This window comes from Accipiter gentilis, chromosome 26 (assembly GCF_929443795.1).
Source record: "Accipiter gentilis chromosome 26, bAccGen1.1, whole genome shotgun sequence".
Classification (NCBI taxonomy): domain Eukaryota; kingdom Metazoa; phylum Chordata; class Aves; order Accipitriformes; family Accipitridae; genus Astur; species Astur gentilis.
Window position 1 is genome coordinate 18,103,334 of NC_064905.1, and position 26,783 is coordinate 18,130,116.

The 26,783-nt window shown below is 47.8% G+C and overlaps 1 protein-coding gene across 6 annotated transcripts in view; it reads left to right on the forward strand.

Moving 5' to 3' along the window:
• The first annotated feature begins 1,568 nt into the window (after nt 1-1,568).
• The window catches only part of KLHL3 (kelch like family member 3), a 56,282-nt gene continuing 31,067 nt past the window's right edge, over nt 1,569-26,783 (forward strand). For 2 of the 6 annotated variants that reach the window (XM_049829342.1, XM_049829344.1), the window contains exons 1-4: nt 1,569-1,805; nt 15,306-15,422; nt 18,372-18,478; nt 23,988-24,109. In XM_049829342.1, the coding sequence (XP_049685299.1) occupies nt 1,693-1,805; nt 15,306-15,422; nt 18,372-18,478; nt 23,988-24,109 (459 nt within the window). In that variant the 5' untranslated portion in view covers nt 1,569-1,692. Of the gene's footprint in view, nt 1,806-7,407; nt 7,592-15,305; nt 15,423-18,220; nt 18,279-18,371; nt 18,479-19,378; nt 19,399-23,987; nt 24,110-26,783 lie in introns of those variants that run through there. The other 4 variants (XM_049829343.1, XM_049829345.1, XM_049829348.1 and 1 more) reach the window with 4 other exon arrangements.

Below are 26,783 nucleotides of genomic sequence, written 5' to 3' on the forward strand. Positions count from 1 at the left end.
GTTTGTCTCACAGAAGCCCTGTTCTCGCTGGGAATACAGTTTTGAATTGAAAGGCATGCAAAGCTACACATCTGAAAATATGCTGTTAGTCTGTAATCTAGTCAATATAAAAGATGAATATCATCTCAGTCTCTTCTGTCATTTCTGTAACTTTTGTTGCCTTCTGTGGTTTTACAATGGACTTTTTCTGTTTTGTAAGAAATACTGCTTGCCACAAAATCCCGGAGGGAAGGAAGCGTGAGTCTAGTCACTGCAGGCACTGACTGGGAAGAAGAAAGGTCAGGAGTCCAGTCCCCATTTCCAGCATAGACTTGGATTAAAGCAATGCTGGATAAAATGCATGAGTAGTGTTTGGGACTGGAGGTCCATGGTCTTTTTACTTGTTCTCTTTCTCTGTAGATCAATAATCGTGTTTTTTTTTTTTTTTTTTTTTTTTTTACTGGATACTAACACAGCTTCAGGGGAAAGCCTCCCTCTCCCAACCACACAGCCTGATGAACAAATTACGACAATGTGGCAGGGCATGGCCCTGGGAGGAGGCTGTGCTTACCTAGCTAGAGTATAAGAGCACAGCACCGCCAGCTGTGTTTTGAAATAGTTTACTCCCATTTCATCTTCCAGGTCCCCACCCTCCTCAAAAGGGATGCCCTCTGATTTTGGGCTCGCTGGCTGCTCCCTGCCTGGATTGCAGAGTCGTGGAAGATTTCTGATGCTAAATTCCCAATTCTCTCTATGTGGCTAGCTAGTAGCTTTTCAGGTTTTAGTACTCTTTTAAGTTTACCGGGCAACAAATTTGGCCAAAGTCCGTCACTGTGTGACTTCATTTGGGCCCGTTGGAATAACGATGCTCCATTTACTGGCGAGAGCTCCTGAGTCCTGTCTGTCTGCAAGTTCAGGGCTTCTCCCCCTGAGATCACTGCTGCACTGCAGCTGTAATTGCTAATGCCTCTTGCATAGGCTCTTTAGCAAAGTGCATTCTGCCAGAGAAGTAATGCTAGCTTTCTACTATTATTTTCGTGGCGATGTATCTTCCTGAAGAAGAGAGATCCCCAGGAGCACAGGGTGGGGGGGTGTGTTTCAAGCCTTTGCAGTGAGTAACCTGGAGCGAATTGCCATGCCGTTTTCCCTTTAGGCCCACCCGTCCGTTATTTTCTGCAATATTAAATGTAGGCAAATTATTTTTTCTGTAATTATATTATTTAGAAGTTGTTATTGGAGTTTTCTTGTACTCACCCGGCACCAGCTAGAATTGGGGCTTCTGCTCTGTGGTACCAATGTTACTTTTAAAACCTCTTTGAGGAGGTGATGAACGAGCACCACGTGTGTTTCGGAAATGTTAACGTTGAGTTTGTGTGTAGCTGGTGGCAATGGGGAGGTCTTGATTTCTGTGTCCTGGGGAGTCAGCTGAGATGATGTTGAGAAACATCGCCTTTGGAAGGAAGATTGGGGAGGAAGAGCTGAGCTTGTTTCATTGCTGGTGCTGCTCTAGGCCAAAAGTGTTGCAACGAGCTGGTGCCACACGCGCTCTAATGCCTTCTCAAAGCGTGTTTTCTTTCTCCCTCGCAGGGTGCACTTCTGCGTGGAGAGAGAGGATGGGAAAGCTGAGCCCTGAAAAGCACACCGCAAAAGTCCAGTAAGTGACCAGAAACCCGAGCTGAGCCCCTGACGTACGGTTCTCACTGTGAATATGCTATGGAGATTGAGCAGAAAAAGGTGTTTGCCCAGGAAATACCAAGCAGGGTAGTGAAGGACAGTCCGTTACCTGCGAGGAAGACATGCTGCATGGGACAGCTTTTTCCGTTCAGGTAAAATAATGTGCCTGCAGAAATAATCTTGCCTAAATTTTTGCGTGTGGCAGCTGTGTGATTTACTCATTCGCGTTAATATTGCGGCATGTTGTGTTACGATACTAGGGTGGTAGACTGTGTTTCTTGGCTTTTGCAAAGAATAAAAAAATGAAATGTTTTAAAAAATCCTGAGAAGAGTGCGAGGCAATGAGTATACAAGGAGTAATAGTAAAGAGACTTGGGTTGGGGTGGCGAGATGCTGAATGAGAATAGGTTTGTTTATGCTGGTCTCTCAGAGTTACAGTATACAAATATTAATTAAGCCATACATCATCTTTATGAAGCCTATGAGTAGCTTCCCCTTAATTGCAGAAGGTAGTAGTGGAAGCCATAAGGGATATGGTATAAAGACAAACAATCACATTAAAATGATATCTTAAGCAAAGATTTTTTGGGGAAAAAAAAATCCCACGTTTTGGACCATAGCCTAAATTTTTTCTCAAGTCCATGTGTTCAGCCTGTAGCAAGAACTGTACACTTCAGTAGGTACAGAAATGGGAGTCAAAACTAAGGGCTCCTGAGGCAGAGGGACTTGGTAGTGTTTAGGCATCTGAATACTGGCCTTTGCCTTTGTTCCAGTGCCCACAACAGTTGTTTTCACAGCTTTCTTCCTGAACGTTAATTTTTCCTTCTGAGCGCTCAATTCTAAACCATAAAATCTATCTGAAAATCTTCCAGCAAGTTTCTGATAAGTACGTAATATGACTAGAGGGCAGGAAGTCTGTGCTTCTGACATAGCTGACTGCGGGTGACATCAATTGCTTCTGCTACAGGAAAGAGTAAGAGGAGGAGCAGGAAGAACATTTTCGGCGGATCCGTTACTGCTGGGTAGGGTGGGCGATAGAATGGCTTATGCCCCAGAAATCACAGCCTCGGGTGAAGATGTCCAGGGGTGGTTATTCTAAAGGTGGTAACGTTATGATGAAACTACTGGAGTAAACCCGCTATTTTTGTAGGAAAGGTGATTTATGTTAAAGATTAAAGGAAAACATATTTCATAAACCCCAATTTTGCTGGCCTGCGACAGGCAGGACACGTACCAGCAGAGGGCAACAGTCCCGGAGGCTGGAGGTGCTGATGGCTTCTGCAGCATCTCTGCTTGGGGAGCAGGGTCCTGGTGGGGGGAGAGTGCTGGGGTGGATGCTCCAGCCCCCTCTCCTCTACAAAACACATGCTTCAGAAAACAGTGCTTCGGTGGGAGTCTCTTACCTCTTAAGCGTCAGCTGCCAAAACATCACTGATTCCAGCTGTGGGAAGGTCCCTACCTAGAAGGTCTCCTAGAGTTTCCTTTTGAACCTTATGGTAACTTGGGATCCCTGTGAGTTGCTGTAGTAGCTCAATTTTAGCTGCTGTTTTGGTCTTGTTATGTGAAAGCAATATGGCATGCTCTAAATTCTAGCAGCGGTTGGGCAGCAAATGCCGTCAAGACTTCTCTGCCAAGGCACCTCGTGCTCCGGGTCCATCGGGAGCCAGCGCAGCACCCACGTCCCACCTCCGGTGACTTCAGTTAGCCGCTGAGGTACCAAGGCATCTATTTCAGTAGGTGCCTTTCACTGTTTTTCTTAAATTAATTTCCTTAGCGGACCTGTTCCCAGAAAACGTATGGTCTAAATACAGAGCTATCTAAATGAACGTTTATTTGATTAGAATCACAGAAGAAGTTTAGTTGGAAGGAACTTGTGGAGATGATCTGGTTCAAACACCCCTCAATACAGGACCAACTTCAGGGTTGGGTCAGGTTGGTCACTCAGACAAAGATAAATATATATACACACACATATACACACACACTTAATACATACATTTATAAAAAAAATGTTTACCTAGCTAAACATATGTGTTTATCTAAATATATATATATATCTTTTAAAAAACAGAATGAAAAATCATTTAGGCTGAGAAGATGCAGCCTTGGAAGCTTACGTGAACGCGGTGTTTTGTGTACACCTTTCACAGCTCTTCAGTGCAGAAGCCATAGTTTTTTAAGAAAGTTGATTAATAATTTTGTGGAGGGGATTATGCAACTAAAAAGGAGAGCTGCTAAAGACAGCAACTTGTTTATGACGTGGATCTTTGGAACATGTATATTGGTATATACCTGGAAACAGGGATATATAGGGGAGTGGAGGGTTCCTGCATCGTTGTTTGCGCTGTATTTAAGCTGTATGATCCCGTGATTCGGGGCTTTTCCAGTTTGCCTTGCAGAGGCAGAAAGGTTTTTTTTCCACCTTGATGCGGTTTGCTTTCTGCTGGGTTTTGGGGAGGGGGCTTTTTCTGGCTTCTGGTGAAGCTGTGGAGATTGACAGGGTGTTGTCCGAGCATATTGGTGCTCTTCACAGAATTAAATTCTCGGAAGCACTCTGTGCTTTACTTAACAACCTCAGGGTTAAACCAGCTGCCGGACTTTGGGCCAGGAGAGAGTTTTGGATCAGATTGGCAGGGATTGTTTTTATTCCCCTCCCTTCCTGGCATTTTTAGTGAAGAAATTCCTTGCTGTCTGAGGGACGTTGGCAATGCTTTGATCTCTCCTCTCCCTATGGCTCGCTAGAGTTGGGGGCTTTGGGGTCTCGGTAGATCTGAAGATTGTCGCAGGGATCTGGAAGGGTTTTGGTGGGCCAAGGGACAGTGGTACTGGCTGGAGCAGGCGTTCTGTGGACCTTTCTGCTCTGAACATCGGTTGTATGGTTGTCAGTGATTGAAGGTAGATGAGATGTAGGAGGAATTTAGGACGAATCGGGACTAGGAATTTTTGAAAGAGGCTGGAAAAATTGCACCTATCAGGTGTTACTAATTCCTTTTAACTGGGTGCTTTTTCAAGATACCAGTCTTGCACTTAAAAACAAGCAAGAAATTTTTGTATTGGGGTTGTTACCCAGTCACAATTATTTTGCAAGGCTGCTATAAAGTTAATCTCTGATTACTGGAACAGGCTTTCATCCCATTCCAGCAAGGACTGTTCACTGGTTTGCTCTTGTCTGTCGCTGGGATTTGCCTTTCCACGGTCACTATTGGCACTTAGCGAGTCCAGCGGTATATGCGCTGATGGGGCAAAGCGCATAAGAAGGTATTGCTGGTTTGGGTCAACCTAGGTGCCTAGTTCCCTGGTTGACTGAGGCGAGATGTAGATTTTTATGGTGAAAGCCTAATATTTTGTTATTTAAAATATATGTGTTAATAAAAATACACGGGTGCTTTGCAGCAATTTCAGGACCTGCTCTGGACTTTTTGTGATTACTGAGGGACTTAGTGGAAATGAGCTCTAGCCTGTATTTTCTAGGTAAATTCTGCCATTTTTAGTGTAGTTACTTTTTCTCCGCTTTGAACTCTTGTGTCTTGCAGTTTTGCACGTTGTGCATCAGGAGCGTAAGGCTGAATGGACACTGGGGAATTTACTTGAGGATCTGGATGTCTTAAACTGATAGTTTAACAGGATTCTCAAAGGGAACATGCAGGAATTTTGCCTGAATCCCGGGTGAGGTTTCACTTCATGGCTTTATCTGTATTTCTTTTGTTTATGGGGAGGCTGCCAAACAGTGTTTAAACAGCAGGACTCTCAACTCTCCATCCCCATGCGACTTTATCAAAGTCCTTTAACTTCCAGGTGTGTTAAGTTTTCTTATCTGAAGAATGGGGGTGAGGACTAGTTAAGAATCTCAAGAAGCTTTCGAAACTCTTGTGCGGAAGGTTCAATTGTCATTGCGGATATATTTTAAAAGATGTATGAAACTTAGGCTGAGGACACGGTTTGAGGAGGAATGTAGAAGCAAGAGGTAATTTATTTACAAAAGAGATGGAATGGCATCTTGCAAGAGAAATCTCTTGATACTTCCACTTACCTCCTTTGCACAAGAACATTTTGTGAATGGAAGAGTGATGAAGAAAGCAAATGTTTCTTGTCTTTATTATAATTAACCTCTAGGGCCTCATTGTTGCAGAATAAGATTGGGAAAATCTTTTAATAAAACGAGGGAAAAAAAGATTTACGTAAAAGCCCCTGCATTTGTATCAATTGGAATAAAAATGGCAAATGTGATTTAGTCCAGTGCTTCAGGCTAAAAAGCACCTGCAGTTTAGAAGGACCCATATTGCCCGTGCAGCATGCATTAGCTCTGAGAGCTTGCACGGAAGGACAGCAAGATTTTTACAAATTATGGAACTAGAGGCTAGGTCCCGCTTTCTGTGGAGGGAGCGGGGAGACCTCGGGGGGGGCTGGGACCCTCATCGTCAGGTCTGAGCATCACCGGTCCTCTCCTGTGGCCGCCCCGTGCGTGGGCTTGGCCTCGCGGGGGATTTTCAGTCCGCTAAAACTTTTTCTTTAGTCTACAGATTGCAAGGATTTACAGTAGTTAGGGCTCATCCACCGTCTCCCCAGAGGCCAACTCTGGGGGTGCGGAGGTAGTGGCACTGATAGAAGGACTAAGGATGGGTGGATGGATGGATGGACGGGTGGGTGGATGGACGGATGGATGTTGGGGAGGCAGATGGATGGACGGACGGGTGGATGGACGGATGGATGTTGGGGAGGCAGATGGATGGACGGACGGGTGGATGGACGGATGGATGTTGGGGAGGCAGATGGATGGACGGACGGGTGGATGGACGGATGGATGTTGGGGAGGCAGATGGATGGACGGACGGGTGGATGGACGGATGGATGTTGGGGAGGCAGATGGATGGATGGACGGGTGGATGGACGGATGGATGTTGGGGAGGCAGATGGATGGATGGACGGGTGGATGGATGTTGGGGAGGCAGACGGATGGACGGATGGATGTTGGGGAGGCAGACGGATGGACGGATGGATGTTGGGGAGGCAGATGGATGGACGGATGGATGTTGGGGAGGCAGATGGATGGATGGATGTTGGGGAGGCAGACGGATGGACGGATGGATGGACGGATGTTGGGGAGGCAGATGGATGGATGGATGTTGGGGAGGCAGACGGATGGATGGACGGGTGGATGGACGGATGTTGGGGAGGCAGATGGATGGACGGATGGATGTTGGGGAGGCAGACGGACGGATGGATGTTGGGGAGGCAGACGGACGGATGGATGTTGGGGAGGCAGACGGATGGACGGATGGATGTTGGGGAGGCAGATGGATGGATGGATGTTGGGGAGGCAGACGGATGGACGGACGGATGGATGGACGGATGTTGGGGAGGCAGATGGACGGACGGGTGGACGGACGGACGGGTGGATGGACGGATGTTGGGGAGGCAGCAGCTGCTCCCTCCCCTCCTCTACCCGTTGCCTTCCCGCTCTCCCCCCTCCCCGTGAGGCCGGCTCGGGCCGGCCCATCGCCCAATTTCGTTCCCTCCTGCCCCTCATCGGGGGATTCCACCAGCTGCGCCAACCGCAGCCCGGGCTCACCCGGGAGCGGGGCGGGGAGAGGCGGCTCTGGGGGAACGGAACCGAACCGGGCAGCAGAGAGGAGAAGGAGGAGCAGGAGGAGGAGGAGGAGGTCCGTTGCCCAGAGACGCTCGCAAGCTCGCCGGGGGCGGGGAGGAGGAGGAAGAGGAGGAGGAGGAGGAGGAGGCGGTGCGGGCTGCGGCGGCGGCTGCGGCGGGGCCGGGCAGCGCTCGGCTCCCGCAGGAAGCGGCCGCGGGGCGGGGGCGGCCGCTCGCAGCCATGCCGGCCCCGGGGCGCTGAGCCTGGGTCCGTGTGTGTCTGTGTCCGTCCCCACCCCCCCCCACCCCAATTTCCCGATTCCCCGCCGCACCCCACAATGGAGGAGGAGAGGTAGGGACCGCCGGCGAACCTTTGTGGCCACAGCGGCTTCGGAAAAGGGACCGGGGAGGGAAGGGGGGGGGGGGGGGGGGGGTGCCGTTCTCCGGGGCTGTGCCCGGGCATGCGGGGAGACCCCCCCCCCCCTCCTTCTTTCCCTCCTCATTCCTGCCCGCAGAAATCCCTCCCGCGATGAGCGCCTGCCGTGCTATTACTAGATGTTGCAATGTCATGGTGACGGGCTGCTTCGCCCCGTGTACCCAAACCGAAGGAAGAGAGTGGGTTTTGGGGTTTTTTTTTTTTTCAGCGGGTTGGGGTTTAGGGATGAATTAAGAGGAAAGGGAAGGCTGCGCTGGTGGGTGTTTTCGAAAATCGCTCGTGGGGCAGGAAAGGTGGGCTGGGGTGCTGCGGGGTCACTCCGGCAATAAGATGCGCTTCGGAAAAACGCTGGGTTCGTGTCCGCCTTGTTCGTGTCCGGAACCTCCAGCAGCTCGCTCCGTCGTTCGGTTGAAGGCGTAACCCCTGATATTTGCTGTTTTTCTGAGCGGTGAATGAAAATCTGTAACGTCTTGTGGTTGGATTTACCTGCCCGGGTCCGTGGAAGCCGTACGCTGCGCGGGTGTTACGGCAGGCAGGAGGGGATCCCGTGTCTCCCTCGCACGCCAGCTGGGCCATATGTACTTGATTTCCTGCAAGGCAGCTATTTTGCCCCAAAACCTGCGGGCAGAGGTGCTCGCGGAGTCGACCTGATGTCCCCTGAATGCATAAAAGAGGTTTTTGCTGCGCAGGGACTTCGTAGACGCCGGTTGACGTTCGGCGTTTGTGCTCTGCCTTCGTTCTTCCTCCCTTCTGGCGGGGTGCCTTTCGCACACCAGCAGCTCACTTGCACTGCTTCGAACTAAACATTAAGCTGGCTTGGGTGTTGGTTTTTTTGGGGGTTTTTTTTTGGTTGTTTTTTTTTTTTTTTAAAAAACAGGATATGCTGAGTGCTTCCTTTTGTGCTGGTGACCTTGCAGGGGGTGGGGGAACAAAGAGGGGGCTTGACCCGATGGTAGTAGTGATCGTCAGGGCTTGACAGAAGTTTTGTTTAAATATGACACATTGGAAAATGAAGCCGGGGTCGGTCCCCAAATTCTGGAAATTTTCCCTCTGTTGAGGGAAAACACTCACAGCAGCCTGCGGGAGTTGCTTTCCAAGCTCCGAAGGGCAGCTTTCTACCCTTATGTGACTCAAGGGTTGCATTTGTTTGTGTATTTAATGTGCAAACCAAAACTTTCAGTCTGCCACATTTCTCTTTAAATTGCACTGTAGGGCTGCTGCTTCCCATAAGGGTGTGAATGGCCACCTCTGGATAGTAATCCAGATATTGGATTGAGTGCCTTGAAATCCTAGCTCATCGTGCTAAATGCTAGCCCGTGGAACGGGGTTTCCTTTTTTTTTTTTTTTTTTTTTTTTTTTTTTGTCTTTATAAATGAGTCCAGTGCTTGAGGAAGTGGAGCGGAGCTGTTTTGATACCTCAGGCTGGGATCATCCTTGGCGCTATTACTTATTACCTTTTTTTATGGTTACTGGCAATGGTCTCATTTTGACTGGAGGCCTTTTGCTGGGGATACAGCCGTGAAAAAGTTACTGGGAAAGTACCTGGACTGTTTTGCCTCACCCTTTTTTTCCAGACCATGTGTTTTTAGGGCATGAAGCGCTGTCCCCATCAGCACGCTCTCTGCCTCTGGAAGTGAGGAATGATTACCCAAATTGCTGCTTGTATTTCTAGTTTTCAGGAAGAGGAGGGCGGCCCTGAACTGCTCACGGGCAGTAACGATGTGGGGTTTGACTCTTGGCAAGGAAAGCTGGAAATATTCACCTGCTTTCTGGTTCGAAAGGGCACATCGTGTGGGACTGCACCAAGGCTGCTTTGCCGGCTCGGAGCAAGTCCTGGGAGGAGGTGTTAAAAAATGACCTTGGTGGGCCAGCACCGTGGGCTGGTTCTGTTCCCTTTTTTTTTTTGTACTTTTGCCCCGCATTTCAACTCGGATCTATGTCATGCGGTTTAGGCCTCAAATTTTATACTCTGTGACTTTCATGACAGCAGAATTCCCCCTGGTTTTTAATGTTACTGCTTTTTCCATTTTTGTAGTCGGTGAGGAACGTGTTACTGGTGCTCGCATCACCTCTGACTCTGGTCCGAAGCCTGCCCGGACTCAAATATCCTGATAACTTGCACATCCGAGTTGTTCAGTGGTATCATGTGCCCATGTCATTGCACATGGGCAGAAGCAGCCAGGGGCAAGGGGGATTTAACCTGAAACGTTCACATTTGGCAGTAAATTATTTCAGAATCCTGATTTTCTTTTGCTGCGCTGATAGGGACTTTCATTTTATGGAGAAATTACATAAGGCTGTACGATCAGGCATGGTACTCTGGTTCAGAATTAGTAAGATGTGTTTGAGTTTGAATAGGAAAAAAACCCCTGGAATGTTGATTTCCCCCCCACCTCCCTCCAAAGAATTAAAATGCCTGTAATTTTAACTTTATGTTTGAGTGAGGGTAGTCTCTTCATAGCATTTGTTTGAGAAATACAATATTTGCCTTTGAAAGCAAATGGTATTGTCACATTTGAGTTATTTTGTGTTGTTTCCATTACTGTCAGCAAAGACTTTTCTTCTCAGTAGTTCCTGAAGTCTGCTTTTCCCCCGAGGTCTCCTTTGATACGAATATCCTTTTGGGGATCTGTTGTATACCACTTGTGTGTTTTTTTTTCTAAGCTAATGTGTCCATGTTGATGTAGGCACTGAAAAAGTTCAACAAAATAGGAAAATAATATTGCTATTAAAAACCAAAAAAATCCTTTCTGTTATGCTATATCCCCTGTGTTTTAATCATAAAATGTTTCTCTGAAATCCTCTCAAAATCCATCTCAATATTTGGATTCCTTCAGTCAAGTTTTTTTTTTACTATCTTTGTATATACCTAAAGGCAAATTCGGAAATTGAGATTTTTATAAATATGCCATTACACTGACATCTTTTTCTTACTGTGTCTGCCTGACTCGAGGAATAAAACTATTGGGCGTAATGTATTGGCACCATGATTTTGGCCGTTGATTCTAAACAGAGAATTATGCCAGTTAAGGTAAAATGATTTTTCATTTTGCAGAGACTAAATTAATATTTCGATCTCCATTTATCTTAGTAGAGGATTTAAGTTTTGAACACTAGTAACTGCTACCGGGCATCTGTCAAACTTTTAGATCAGAGCTATGTCAAACCTCTCAGAAACTGAAGATGAACATTTTACGGGGATGATTGTAACGTATCCTACAAAGAAGCTCCGTAGGCTTTGAAAATTTACACTTAGCGTGTCACTTTTAAGTTAATATAAGGCTAGAAGTGCCTGCGGAGGTGTTGGATTGCCCGTGCTGCAGGAAGGCAGGTCGCCGAGCCCCGTTAACTTTTTGGCCAACTTTGGGGGGCCGAAGCTCTGCGGCGTGACGGGACAACCCAGGAGAGCGGAGCTCAGCCGGTGGTCCGTAGGCATGAGATGAGAGCAGCTCCCAGAGACCCCCCCAACCACCACCACCAGTGCTGCCCAGTGGGGTGAAGCTGGGCTGGACTGGATAGATCTGGAGTCCCATCATCTCTCCAAGGTGAGAACCTGGTGGAGAGGGACCTTCGTGGTGTCCACGTGTGGGATAGGAGCTGAGCCCAGCGGCTCTTCTTCCAGAAACGTGAGCAGAAGCTCATCCTTCTCTGCTCCGAAGGAAAGTGTGTTTGAGATCTGCCCCTCCTTTAGGGTGAGCTCCTGGCTCCAGTAAAGCCAGTGGTAGAATTGATTTTGGCAGAGCCGAGATTTTTGTTCCGGGGGTTTACCACGAACAGCAATCATCTTGCCAGGGGACAGTTTAGCTCTAAGCGAGGCTTTTAGTCTTTCACGTAGAATCTGCAAAGACATCTGTAATTACTGCTGGTAACTAAGGCAACCCAAGTTTATAGGTGATACCTGCGTGCAGCAGAGCTACAGGTTACGGGTTTTTAAAATACCTCTCGGTTGGGATGTGGCCGCGCTCAGGCAGGAGCTGTGCTTTGAGCCAACTCCTGCTAGTGGGTCTTGGGGAGGAGGAACACGGTGTAAACGGGCTTGCGATTAGCTTTGCTGGCTTAATTGGGGACTCTCAAATCAGGGTTTGTTTTTTCTGCTTGGGGACAGTGTTGAAAGGCCACGCAGGAGGTGGTGGTGGGGTTGGCACTCCACGAAAGTAAGAACCTCTTTGCTTATTTTAGGAGAATCCTGCTGTGTCCCTAACAAGGATGTTCAACTGGCCCAGGGAAATTAAATTATTTGTCCATTTGCTCGGTGCACGGCCTCGGATAGCCCAGGAATAGAACAAATTGCTCCTGGCAGCCGGCTTGCGAGTCCCGCTGGTGCAGTAGGACATCAGCTACGCAAACGTGAGGGTGCTGGGGGAAAGTCTCTGTAGTCACAGGGTGCGGGGGCTCCAGCACGTCCAGGTTGTCTTGGCCAGTACCTTTGATCAGAGGACCCTGGTCCTCCTCTGCTTTGCTCCATTAATATAATAACAATGTAATAAGTGTAATAATTCTTAGCGTTGTGGGGAAAAAAAAACCAGAAAAGGGCTACGCAATGCACTGTTTTGGTCTTCTCAGGGGTAGCTTTTGCTTTGCGGTAGGTCGCATTTGCTCGGAGTGTTTAGGTTCTTGCATTTTTACGTTGGAAATGTGTCAGTGATCTCTGAGAGCCTGTGCATGGGGGTGTGAAATCTTTTTCCCAGATAAAATCATCCTCTGTCCATTACTGCAACACAGTTCTGTGGAAGCTGAGTCAGTCTCAAAGATGAGTTAAAGGCTCTTGGCCATTAATTTTTCAAATGTGTTTTTTATGTGAGTCATTTGGAAAAACTTTAAATAGCATATCTTGATTTTTTTGAAACGAGTTTTTAACCAGACAATCTGCAGTATTTTCTTATGGTGAGCCGTTGGCAAAATATGAAATCCACCCCTGCTAATAAAGCTGAGGATGCTTTTAGGATGCTTTTTAAAAAGTTACTTTTCATGCTTCTTAGGAAGAACTGGTTGATCTTTTTCAGAAATTCTGAAGCAAGGTTTTACTTTTAAAATACACAGACAAATGGTGGAGTTGAGGCTTTATGAAGGCTTGTTGATCTGACATTTACTTTGGTGTTTAATGAAACTTGCCGTCTCCTTTGGACTGTATCTTTTGCCAGCGGAAAAGTTTGAACATAAGGTATCTTTCGTCTCCGGCACTGGAGTGCTAATAACTAAATCTCAGCGGTGTGCTTTTTCTTATTAAAGAAGCCCCATGATTTTGGTGTGCATCGCTTGATTTTGGATCCCACGAGGTCTGTCTTTGACGATGACCAAAGCGGTGTCCCGCGGCGGTCCGGTGGAATGGGTACAGCTGTCCCCACCGCTGCCTTTCGGTTTCACTTTCTTTTTTTTCTTTTTCTTTCTTTTTTGTTGGTTTGGTTTGCTTCCTGTACGTGTTTTGGCTTTGGAGACTGAAAGCTCAGTGAAGTCACTTGCACTTCCAGAACCTCGTTTTTCACGCCTTGGCTCCGGCGCGCTGCAAGAGCGTGTTTAGCTGTTTAAAAAGAAAAGGTTTATGCCGGGGTGTTTAAAGCTGTGGTCAAACTTTGCTTTGCCTAAGATTTCAACCAGGGTTTTTGATTCAAACAACACCGCGGCTTAGCTGAATTTGGCCGTGTCCCTGGAGCAAGGACTCGCTCTCGCTGGGGCGTGCGGATTTGGGGAAGAGCCGCGAGCCGCCGCCGCTCCGTGCCCGTGAACGCTGCTGGCGGTACGTGTGGCACAGAATGAGTTCAGCTTTCTTTGGGGACAGAAAAGCTGGTTGTGTCATTGCCTGGTACCAGTCCCTTGAATATCGAACACTTAACAAAAGGTATTCTTTCTGATTTTTTTTTTTTCTTTTAATCCAGCCACACTAAACTAATTGGATGATGACTGTAACGCAGTCTGGGAAGTTGTCTCCCTCAGTGGGACATGTGCTGAGTGATGTTGTGCTCAGTCTTGCAGCTTCACTTATGACTGAAAATATTTCACTTGCTCAGCAAAGTGAAAGAATTGGACTTGGCTGGTTTTTGGCATTAACCTTTGTCTTGGGCACAAAGCTGGAGGCCGCTCAGTATGCAGGCGTGTATTCGAGCTGCGCGCAGCTTGGCTGCTGCTATTCAGCATCTTGTTTCTAGAAGAAGGACAATGCAACCCACCGAGGGCAGCTGGGGGGGCGAAGAGGTTCGTGTGGTCTCAAGGGACATCGTGCTGGTAACAGCCACCGGTCGGGAGCTGGCAGCGGGGAGGGTGTAATGTTCAGCAAGGGCTTCACGCTGTCAGGGGGTTGTAAATTGTGAATAATAGTGTTTTTTCAAAGGAAAAGTCACTGTGTGTGAGTATACTTATATATAGATATATATGTGCATGCACACGCACCTTAGCAGAGGCTGGCGGGCTGTTTAGGGGAAGGATCCTTCCACCCTTCTTCAGACATCATCTTCTGGTTGCAGGTAGCGCCGGGATGCTGGGCTGCCCAATTCAGCCTGTTGGTTTAACCCAATTCAGCCTTTTTTTATTGTGATACAAGCCCAAGTAAGAAAGGCGGCAGGGAGGAGGGGACAAACGTGAAGCTGAGGGAGACCGTCCTTTGGGAGCAAAACTCTGCAAAGGTCTCCAGTCTGGTGCGTGGTGGCCGCGGGGTTACCTGCTGAGGTCTGGGGTTCTCTTGGGGCTGACTTTTGACATGGACAACCTTGCTTGATTTGTCTTGTTTGCCTTTGCCTGCTGGCAGGTTGAGGGGTGAGCCGTGGGTGTAAGCAGAACAGGGACCTGGCTCCAGGTGCAGCTTTTTTTCATAGGTGGAAACCTTTAGCGCCGAGTGATTTCGTGCGCTTTCAGATCAGGGGGGTAGAGATATTGACCTGATGTCAATTCTGTGTAAAGAGCCAGTGCTCCCGACAAAGTAATGAGGACACGTATGTGCCTTAGGCACCTGTTGGCCTGGTTAAACACAGCACATAAGCGAGTGCATCTGGTTTGATATTACCTATATAACTGGTGGTTCTGGTAGGAAGGTCTGGTTTAATAATTCTTGCTATATGTTCCAGTGGCACTAAATAGACCTATTTCTAAAATGGAAAGAGGATGTGGCCTCTGTAAAGCTAATGCTTTGGAAGCTGTGCAGGGAGTTTTAATAGTCCTTTTCTACTTGCCTCTATAGAAGAAGATACAAGTCATGTATTGTATGCTTGCGGTTTCAGATGGGACACTGAAGGCTGAACTTCTCTTTCTCTGTATGGATGTTAAAGGATCCATGGTACTCTGGTAGTTCCCAGTGCTGAAGTCTATTTCTATTCAGTGAGGCAATTATGTTCTGGCTTGAATTTCAACTTATACTGCTTTCCTGGCCTGAAGCCTGTAAGGCTGGGCTTTGTCCTCAAGTGTTTGGCACTTTTTCCTTTTCTTTGCTGCTGACTGAAATGTGGGCTGGGTTGGCTTTCAACATTCATGCAGAAGTAGCTGCATTTTTTGATGCTCTTCACATGGGTAACCTGAGCAGGCTAACAAACATGCCAGTAACTCCGTGCATAATACCCTGTGCTACAGATTTATGATACTTTTTTTTTGAAGTGTCATTGAATCAAACTTTCTACTCCTTTTTTTTTTTTGTCCATGTTTTTAGCATTAAGCAGAGTTCCCGATCCTCTGAGGCAGCTGAAGATGAAAAGGACCAGCGCACAGTGACAGTCAACCCCTCTCACATGAGAAAGGCATTCAAGGTCATGAATGAATTACGGAGGTACACTTTTGACTTAATGGGCACCCTCTCTGGTTTAGCAGAAATGTGCTGATTGGAACAGAAAGGCTCCTGGGAGACTTAGAAAAAAAATCTGTGCCATCTTTGTCACAGCTAATGGTTACATGTAGGGGATTAATCAACAAGTAGGAAGAGACAGCTAAAATGTAGCCCTTTTGTGGTGGGTTGCTCTTCCCAGTCTCAGACCTGTCCATCTTCCCAGCAGAAGGAAGCCAGCTATGGCTCAAAACCATCTGAGCAAGAGCCTTCAGTCATAGATGATAATTCATTTAGTTTTTTCCATTACTTACAGCAAATTCAGCTGTAAACTATGTTCTGTAAACTATGTACTTAACTGAGCTAATGGTCTGAAAACCAATAATAGAACATTACAGACACTAAGACACCTACGCATAATTACAGACCAAACATGATTAATGTGCTGTTCTTATTCTCTTTAACTAGCAGTGTCGCTCAGTCTGGGCTTAGCACCCCAAAGTAGGGAGTGAAAAAAAAGCCACAACTCAGGAAGAATGTCAGCTCTCTACTTGCAAATCTGAAAATCCAGATATTGGTTAAAAGAGAACGCCTTCATCTCTACACATCTGCGTGGGTACAGGGAGAAGGGAGGCTGAAAAAACATCAGCAAACACAGTCTTCAAGAACTGCTGTCATCACATCAGCAATGTGGTGGCAGTGGTTAAACCCGAGTTGTTTCTTGATTGTTGTTATCCCATGAACCAGATAGAAGTTTCTCTGACTGGTTCGTTTGAGTCCTTTACGATTCAAATAGAGACTTAGAAACCCAATTTTTAAAAGGATTCCTATGGAAAGTACATGTGTCATACCCACGAACGTACACGCTCCTTTTGTGTCCAGATGGTGTGATGAAAGCAGATAACACCCTTTACTCTTCCTGCACGCTCAAAGTACTCAAAAGATGCTGTAGTAGCCACCTCTCTTCTGTGGATTAAGTAGTTTCCCAATATACACATACTCTGGTGTGGAGAAGGATTAGAAATGTCTCCTTCCACAGATGTCTCACAGCGGTTTTCAGTTGCGTAGGAACAGAAAATGGAAACGTCCTTCCCTTGTAACAATTACATGAAGTGGAGTATGGTTTGGTGGTTTTTTTTTTTTTATTGGCATTCCTCTAGTGCTTTCTTTGTACTGAAAGCAAAGGATCTGAAAATAGAGGTTTTTGCAGCTATATTCAGAAATCTATTGTGCTTCTATTATTCCTTTGTTAATTGAAGCGTAGTGGGAATAGCTGGAGACGGACAACGTTTCTTAGTGCCTGTAGTTAGCTAGATCTTGTGCAATACTGAAGTGATCAAATGTAGAAGACAGAAAGCTAGCTGCCCTTAAGCACCTGTTTGGTGTTTTCTTCTTCTGGGTCTTCCTTTTTGTCAGCTTCTGCTGTTGTTCCGGAATATACAGTTCTCGTGTCTATGGCATGGGATCCGTTAAGCTGCCAACAATCAATGTTAATAGCTATCTTGAATAATAGTGCCTCCAAATGCATCCAGAAATCTCATACGGAGGGTCTAGAAAAATCTTGCTAAGCCTTTAACCTATTTGCTGTATGTTGCTGTCTTGAAATTTTTAGCTTTCAAATGTAGATGAAATTAATTCCACGAGTGGTACTTTAGATAACTATAGTCCAAAGAGGAATTGAGCAGAGCCCCTTTTGCATAAGCTGAAGGAAATGAGGAAGCCTCCGTAAGGAGGCTGTTAAAGAGCTTCCCTCATTGCCGTCCCCCTTCCAAACTGGGGTGAATGTAGAGCACAGACTACCAATTCCTACTTTCTTCCTGTTTTCCAACTATAACCCTCCATTTCACAGGTGTTTTGTTCACGTATTCCAATATATGGAGAAGAGGAGACGTACCTAGTCCTTTAGAAGCTCTACGAGTGTTTATTTGACGTGCAGTTTCCTAAAGACAAAGTGCAGCGTGGTGATAAGCATTTCTGAAGAGAAGGAGACATCTAGATTTACAGACACTGATCCTTTTTCAGGCTTGACATTTGAAAAGAACACCCTTATTTTGCATTTGTATGCTCAAACATCTTAAACCAACTTATCGGGAGGCTAAGCACTTCTAGCTGTCAGCATCTCCGAAGCCCTGTACAAACATTAACTAATGAATCCTCAAAGGACATACGTGGGGCTAGTAGAAAAGGTCACTAGTTAATGAAGTGACGTTTCCAAAGCTGTACAATGAGTCAGTGGGGGAGCTCAGAAGTTTTTTGGTTCCTGTTTGGAGCCCTGTGCTTTATCTCAGTGACTCTTAATCCCAGACTAATTCATGTGGTAAATGAAGTCCTCAGGCCCATGGATAAAGTCCAGTGACTGGCATCTCCTCACTGGGAGATGGCTGAGGCAGCCTCCGTGCTGGTCAGTGCCAGGAGATGTTTTGGTGGTCACGTTCTTTGGGGCCAAACATGGAAGGAAGTACAGAAATAACTTCATTTTTCCACTTTCCCTTTCCCTTGTGGAAAGACGAAAGCACTGCTGGTGTTCCCTTGCACAGCTATTTCTTGTCTTATAGATCTGCTAGAGCTTGGCTCCACGTAGTGCCCAAGCTCTTAAGCACTTCTGTGCCTTCTCCCAGCCCTGCTTGTCTGAGAGATGGAAGGAGCCCCTTACCCATCTCTTCTTCAGCAGCACGTATGCCTAGTTTGGCTTGCAGATGGTTTTTTTTTCTGGGAAAAGCAGAACCACAGGCAGGGCTGCAGCATCAGGAGGATCCAGGCTTTGTGTTGTAGGCAAACACTGACAGGAGCTGGTAGCTGAAGGACTAGAGGACCCTCCACTGGGATTTGGCAGAAGCTCAGGTGCCTTGTCTGTAATGGCGGGTCTTCTGCTTACTTTTTCAGGATATACCGATGTAGCTTTTTGCCTGACCAGGAGTTCTGAAATGATCTTTGTCTTTTCTGGTGTTTTTCCAGCAAGCGGCTCCTCTGTGATGTGGTGATTGTGGCCGAAACTGTGGAGATGGAAGCCCACCGCGTGGTCCTTGCGGCCTGCAGCCCTTATTTTTGTGCGATGTTTACAGGTACTCTTCTTGACACCAGACGCTGTACGTGGGTTGAACGGGCCATTGCAAACCCAGAGGCTTTTGGCTGTGTCTCTGGCAGGAGCTGCAGCACAGGCAGTAGGCACGGCCAGCGAGGAAAGGGTTTCTTCGGGAGAGAAGCAGTATGGTTAGGTCTGCGGTTTGCTACACCTGATGGATGATGCTGGTCATCCTTGACTAATTCCTCGAGGCATGGTATATGGGTATGGGGTGGTTGTATGGGTGTGGGGTGAGTGGGTAGCATGAGAGTCACAGGAAGGTTATTACTGTGAGGTTTGTCTCAGGGTTTTTTGGGTTGGTTTTTTCTCCCCCCCCCGAACAAGACCTTAGGTCATGAAAACACATCATTAACATCAAGCACGTGTGCAGTGCCCGAAATGTTCATGGTGCACATCAAAGAAGTTGCTGGCACAGGAGTTGTAGTTTCAAGGCTCAGCCCTGCTGATGCTGATTTGCAGTCACGGATGTTTAATCTCCCGTGGCACTTTTTGCTGCTGCCCGAAATAACACCGTTGTTCTCTTGATCCCAGTGTGTTTTAGCAGCCCTGCCTTTTTGCAGGGTGCGTTGCTGCAGCCTGGTGTATTTTGGTAATGGCAGATGCAACCTCCGTGTGAAGAGAAGGAGAGGACTAAATTCTTGCTCTGATCGCCTGATTCCTATAGCAGGTGCCCTTTGGAGGCTGTGCCCAGCAAAAAAACCTGTGCCAATCCCCGGGTAGGGGAGTGACCAGCTTATTTAAGTCATTCTAGTAAAATTAGTCTGGTCAGGAGCTCCTTAGCTCCCTTCATTTTCCTTGCCCTCCTTTCCAGGATAGGAACTGACTTAACCAAATACGAAGAAAATGATTGCACGCTCCAGGGAATGGTTGTTACCATCCGTCAGCTTCAGGGTAAACGAGGTTTGGAGGTTTTGGCCCTCTTTCACGTTCCTTTGCCTGTGGTCTAGGGGTTGCTTCTTCCTTGTAAAAGCCTTGAGATTAGACCTCCTTTTATTTGCTTTACTGGAAGCAGAACACAGCATTTCTGAGGAAAAAGCTTGTCATTTGGGAAGCTTTCTTCCCTTCTGCAGCGGAGACAGGGAAAGAACCTCAGGTGTAAACAGACATCCGAACGCGAGATGAGATGTGAGGTTCGCCGTGGTGGCTTTATCAGCGTGGTGAGCTAAGGTGGGGAGCGTTTGTGTTTTCTAGGGCACTGGTGCTGCGCCGTGGAAGTACTGGCCGCGGTGGTGAGGCAGAGGAGCAAACGCTGCTCAGAGGCAACCGTTCCCGCAGGGCACCTCGAGGAGGACTTGCGAGTGCTTGGGATGCTCGTTCCTGATGAGAGGTTTAAAAAAGAAAAAAAAAATATTGGGGAAAAAACCCCAACCCCTCTGATCCTTAGAGGTCATCTGAGCGGGAAGGCAGTGGTGCGGGGCTGCTCGTTTTTCCGTGCAGGAATTCTCCGGGCCGTGTAATCCCTCACACCGCGAGTTAAACAGTAATCAGCTAACCGCTCTCACGTGGCCGGCTCGGCAGCTCCCCTGGGTGACAGCCTCGGCAGCTGCCCATCCCCGGGGGCAGCGGGTCAGGCACGGACCAGTTCTCCCTTTGCTTTCCATCTAGCTAGCCCCGAATTTCGAAAGTCTGGATCTCCCTCTTGCAAAAACAGAGCGCACGATCTCCTTCCAGCTGTGTGGTCGGTGGTTCGCTCTCCGGACCGGGGGTGTTTTAAAATCACGGCTTGAACCTCGGTTGGTTGTTGTGGCTTGGATTATTTTGTTTTTGTTTTTGTTTTTTTGGTTTTTTGGTTTTTTTGCATTGCACATCATTGATGCAGCCCAGTGGCTGGGGGTGCAAGCCGCACCGTGCGGGTGTTTGCAGGACTGGGCAGCGGCTGCTTGTGTGTGCGCTGAGCCGCTTTTTGGGGGTGCGGGGAGCCGGAGGGGTACCCCAGCAGTGCCGGCAGCCACGTGGTAGAGAACGATCAGTATAAAGCTGTGAACGGTGGGAACCAAACCGAGACCTGCAGCTCATCCACCTCCGCCTGACGCTTGCTCTGCAGCCCCTGTCCCCGTAGGTTGGGCCTGACTTTGGACTCGTGAATGACCTTGTAATGACAGTGGGGTCTTTCCTAAACCATTTAGGGTCTTCTGGTTAGGCGTTCCTATTTGAAATAGCCTTGGGAAGTCTGAAAATAAGCAGGCACATCTTCTGTTTGTGACTGCCACTGCTGGGACCCAGCACCTCCTAACTGCGTGTCCCTTCCCAAACTGGCTTTCTGGAGCATTTTGGATGGTGGCTGGTCCTTGTTGGCACCGTTCGGTGGGGATGATTGGGGACAGTAATTTCTGTCCGTTTAGAAGAAAACACGATCAATTCAGAAAGGTTAACGGATATTTCAGTGATGCTGCTAGGACTGCTCCTGTGAGATACCTGGGGAAACTTCAGAAGCGCCGAAGGAGGAGGCAGCAACGCAGAAACCTCCCTTGCGGGTCTTGCACGCCGCTTCAAAGCGCTCGCCCCACGTGTGAGAGGCTGTGGTTTTGGTATCCAATGCGCTCGTATTCTCCTTCAGCACGTCTCTGATTTAAGAAACAAGAAAAGCTGTAGCTGTGCACTGGGAAGCCTCCCTGCAGCGCAGTACGTAGGAGGCAGGGCAAGCTGCTGTGCTGGGTAAACAAGGCACCGCGAGCTGCTGCAGTTTTAACTCTAGTTCATCTTGCGACAAAGCGGGAGAGCTCTGCTCTCTCCCTGCCCTCGTGAGCAAAGGGGGATGGAGAAAGCACCGCTGGGTGTTGAGCGTGATGCCAGAGGGCTTGCCTTCGCCAGGGGCTGGTGTCTGCAAAGTCTGTCCCCTAAAGAGGGTCTGCTTGGAGCCACTCTGCCTGGGTTTTTTTACCTGCCTTTTCTCCCTCCGACCCTGCCCCTCGTGTCTGCCCGACCGCGGCGGTGCGGGGTTGGGGTCTGTGCAGCCCTTTCTCAGCACAGCCCTTACGTAGAGAGATGACGCTAGTGCTTTGAATTATTCTGTAATTAAGGTATCGGGTAAGGCTCGAGTCTGACTTAAGAAAGACATCCTAGGGGTTGGGTTTTGCGGGCTTTAAGGCGTGAGGTTTTCTTTTCCTGAAGGCGTGTGGGATGAGACGCCTGAATTGACCCACCGTGCTTTAGAGGCTGCGTTTGCCTTGGCTCTGCGCTCGGAGGAGGGGGCAGCTTATTGCCCGCTCCTGATCTGCTCCAACCCCTGCCCTGGTTCGCTTGCGGGGTCTTCGGGTCCTTCCTCGCTCCTCAGCGTTAGAGACGCGTCCAGAGCATCACCGTCTGCCGAGCGGCAGGCGCTCCGTCACGCCAGAGCGGCTGGAGGGGTCGGGTCCCATCCGACCGTGGGGCACAGCCCACAAAACTCTCCTTTCCCATCCGACCGTGGGGCACAGCCCACAAAACTCTCCTTTCCCATCGCGTGCTGGGCTGTTGGCAGAGCAGAGGCAGCGCGGGCTATTAGTATGCAGGGCTGGCAGCTTGCTGGTGGGTGTGGGAGCCCACACAGCCTTTATTTTTGTTGCCTGTGTCACATGAACGCCGCAAAGACAGATGATGTTATCGGATCGGTCCCTCCAAGCTATTCCTGCATCGATCTCACGGGTCCGTGCATCCGAGCCCCCCCTCTGCCCCGTGTGCTCCCGGCGAAGGCGGCAGGGCACCGGCTGCTCCGCTCGCCCCTTGCCGTGCCGGTGATGTCCGGCTGGGTGCTCCTTACGGGCTGATGGGGACCGGGCTGTTCTCAGAAAGACCCCTCTCATCTCTGGAGATGTTTTTTTTTTTTTTGTGGGGGAGGAAGCGTGTGAAAGAGCTGACATTTATTTTGTCAATTAAAAAGTCCTGCCTGTTTTGAAGGCCTCCCAAATGTAGGTCATTTATCCCTTTGTACATCTACGTTTGCATTCATGGATTTCTCTGAAGAACATTTTATTATTTAATTTTAAAAATTGAATTTGGGGCAAATATTATTTCAGTCTACATTTCCCTTGGGACGTTGTTGGCTCTTCTAATACTTATGGTCTGACCCTGCTCCTGTTATTCGCCTCCTTATTGGCGTAAGCGAAGCCTGCAACGTTCAATTTCCAGGATCCAGATTTTGCTCAGGCTTGGACCCCCTTTAGCATCTGACTCTGTGCTGTGCACTTAATGTACCCAGCCGCGTCTTGTCGCACGCTGTACGGAGATGTAGGCTGTAATTACTTCTCCCATAGGCTGCAGGAACTATTTTTCCTCTTAATCCCACAGCAATACTGAGTCACCAGATTTCTCAGGTAGTGATTATTCATGCCCAGGTTTAAGAATTGACACTTCTTCATGCTCTGCTTTGTTCAGCTTTGTTTTTTCACTTACTGCTTTCCTTCTGCCTGGGAGTTTGTTCTTTCTTTTGTGTGGTTCCTCAAGATCTTGGTGATTAAAACCTGGGTGAGGTCACCGCGTGCATGGATGATGGAAGGGCCCCGGGGAGCCCTTCCTCCTCCTCCCCACAGCACGCTTTTGATGCTTGACGTGTTCCTGTTATGCACCGACTATGTGGGTATGGTGCCTGCAGAGCGTTGGCCACAACGGTGGTGAGGAGGGTGCACATAAATTACTGGTTCATGTATAGGCTTTTACACAGATAGGATATCCGTAGGGGAAGTTATTGCTCTAGTTCTGCATGTTTGCTGTTTTTTGTGGGGGTTTTTTTTTGGTTGTTTTTTTTTTTAAGTTATGTATTTGGAGAAAGGATACACTTTGGATCCAAAGGCTGCCTTGCCTCTGAGGTGTGAGGTTGGGAAGGTGAGAGAGGGGAAATACAGTTTTCTGCACAGATGCTTTGTATAAAGTGTAACTGTGCGGACAGGTTACAGCAGGGTAATTTAGGAGAGAAGCTTGCAGCACACTGGATGTAACTGCTGGCTCGTGTGCTTGTTTTCCTCAGCAGGTTTCAGGCTCTTCCTAAAGAAAGAGGGTAATGCTGCCTTGCTTTTATTGTAGGGTATACCTCAAAGCACCCTAACTTAGCTGTTGCAACTTACTCATCTACACTTATATATATAAATTTTTTAAAAAATATTTTAATAAATATATAAAATATATATGTTTTTAAAAAGCCCTCCTAAGACTTGTCCACAGTCTCTTTGAGTCTGTCCCTGTGCTGAGACGTGGTTGAGGGTCATACTGGGTGGGTTTTTTAGCCCCTATATGTGTTTGAATGCAGGTGAACCATGGCAGGTTCTTTTCTGGCAAGAAGGTGAGCTTGTTGCATCTATTGACTTATTTTACAGTAGTGTCTTCAAATGTTGAGATGTTAGGTGGCATTAGGAGGCTTCTGGGAATCTCGCTGGTTGTCCTTTGATGGTCAGGGATCGTGTCAGGGCAGTCTTTTAGTCAGATACCAGGAGGATGTGCTGGATGTGTGGGGAGCAAGGGCCTGTGACTACGTCCTGCAAAGCCAACTCTAACTGTCCTTTTGAAATGAATTTCAGGAGACATGTCTGAAAGTAAAGCCAAGAAGATTGAGATAAAAGACGTTGATGGGCAGACCCTCAGGAAGCTGATTGATTACATCTACACCGCCGAGATCGAGGTCACGGAAGAGAATGTGCAGGTAGGTCTGGTTCAGCGGCTCCCGTGGAGACCCAAGTAAAAAGCTTGAAACTCAAAGGCGCGGGTCCTTTGGGGGTGAGTGATCTCTTCAGGCTGCAGAAAGTAAAAGGTTGAGCTTGAAAAGAGCTACTTTGAGCCTCTCTTTAGTCTTGAGGCACTTCGCTGCTTTCCCCGTGCTTAAGTCATGTTGCATTTAGCTTTTGTGTCGAGCTCTTATAATGAGAGCAGGCATTTGCCTTCCAAGAAGCTGTGCTGACTTGTGGGTCAGTCTGTCGAAGGTCAAAATAGACTCAAACAAGCAGCAAGTCAAACGTTGTTTTAAGGTCATGGCAGAGGAATCTGGCTGATTTTAAATTCTTCTGGGTAGTTTGAGTTGTTTGGCAGAGCTTTGAGTGGAATATATTGTTCAAATGAGGGCATTGTTCCTTTTTTTGTGTGTGTGCGCGCGCTCCGTCTTGAATTTCTTTGAGGTAAATATTTGTCCAGAAGTGGAAAGAGTAATTGAAAGGCAGCCTACAGATAAAGCGGGATGCTCAGGAGGAGAGCGCTTCACTGTGTCACGTGGCTGTGGCTGCTGGTAAAGCTTTTTCTTTGACTCTGCTTGTATTTGTGGTAAGAAAACAGCTGCGCACTTAGCCACGGATTTCTGGAAGGGATGCTGGGAGCTCGCGTGCGGACGTGCTTTTCGGTTGGTCTCCATTTTTTTTTTGCAAGCGGCAGTTTTGAGTCTGTTGTCTTCCTCCCTGTGGCTTGGACGTTGGTCAGGGTAACAAGTCTGTGTCTGCAGTGCTGGAGAGACGGGACAATGCTGCTGCGTGAGTTCTGTTGACCTAATTACCGTGGTAAAATTAGACGGGTTCTGCTTGAAACGAAGTTCTTGCCGTGGATGGGACATGCTCTTCTGCTCCAGCCCCGCAGGGAGGGTGCAGGTTCTTGCTGACCTGTCGCTCTTCCCGCAGGAACTTGGACAAAACCCTGAGCTATCTCCACTTCGCAGGCCAAGCCCTGTGCCATCCTTCATGACCTAAGTCTGCGGGTGCCTTTTTTTGCCCCTTCTGCCCTTCTAGTTTTATAAACTTGACTTTCTGGCATGCTCTCAACCTGACAGTTGTCACACTGGTAGGAGTGCGGACCCTGGTTGCCCTACGGCGAGGCTGAGGACCGGCAGCGAGGAGACCTTCAAGGTGCCATTACAGCAGAGAAGCTGAGGCTCAAACCCAACGGTGGGTCGCTTGGATGAGCTGTCTGCTGCGTAACCCACGCTTAATTACAGTGTATAGTCAGGGTCATCAGCAGCTGAGATACAACACGACTTCAGTGGGGAACTGGGGTGGAGATCCTTGGACCTCTGGGATCTTCTGTTGCTGGAGGAAAAAATGACATGTATACGTGCTCAGGCTGGTCTCTTTTCCTGTGGGAAATGTGAAGACTGTACCCACGTGCTCCCTGAAACGTATGCTTTCCTTCCATGCTGCTGGTTGTTCGGTGGCCCAGAAGCACCCACTCGGCACGTGGGATGCACCGAGCTCAGGATACCATCTGGTGTACTGGTCCCAGTCAGTCTGCCTTGAATGAAGCCTGCTTGAAGTGACTACACATGCCCTGGCTGTTTTCCCACGAGAGCTTTTCAGTGCTCGAGTACAGCCGCACCTGGGTATAAGCGGCGTCGCGGGAGCTGGAGCGGGTTGGAGAGCCAGCTCGGTCCTGCTGTGCGTCGGCAGCATAGACCTACCTCGAAGGTCTATGAAGAAGTCCAGATGTTGCCTTTCTGAGCAACCAGAAAGCTATCTTTTTAGTAAAGCATGACCAAAGCCTGCCTTCTGTGGCTTAAGGATTACAAAGAGTTAAAGTCAGAGCGCTGTCTGTATTTTGGCTTCCACCTTTCAGACAGTGAGATTAAAATAAGTAAGTTTGGTGAATGCTAAGGTTCGGGCATGGTGTTTTTTTCCCAATCTAGTAAAGCAGGTCCTTTTACTATGGGATTTATTTAAACAACAATTCTGTGAGTAACGCTTTAGGCTGGAGGTAAATTAATTCATGGGAGCTAAGAAATGAAGCTGATCTAATGCAAGAATAACTGACTAGTTTAAATTTTATTATGTGTTAAAAATGTCCATGCTGAAAATGTTTTATGGAATTTAGTATAATTTTCTGATGAAACCGATAAAAAGTTTAAAGAGAAATTTCCCTGCTGTCTCTGGGTGTTTCACCCCTGAACAGAATGCCATATATAGATTAATATTCACCTGCATCCACAGGAAGGAAAGTTTACAGGAAAGCATATTCTGTGATTTGTTGGAAATGTTCACATCAGTGAAGGCAAACAACATGAATAACAAAATATTAAGCTCCTTGCAGTCTCTGGTTTGGATTAGCAATGTCAGCCTGGGGAAGAAGTGAGCAGGTTTGGTCCTTGCATCGTCACATCCTCCAGCTGCACAGCTTTGTGTCTGGAAGGATGCCTCACCGATGCCTGTCTGTGTTGTTTCAGCAACGTTGCTTCCCAGTCTCGCTTGAGCACGGTGGGACTTTTTCTTTTCCCAGGAGGTATCTCCTGAGGTCATGCGCTCTGATTGCCATGTCATGCGCTCTGATTTTCTGGCAGGCCAAGGGTGCATTTTTAAAGGTTTTTTTCAGACTTCTTGAGCAGCTGGAAAAAGCAATTTCTGGGTATA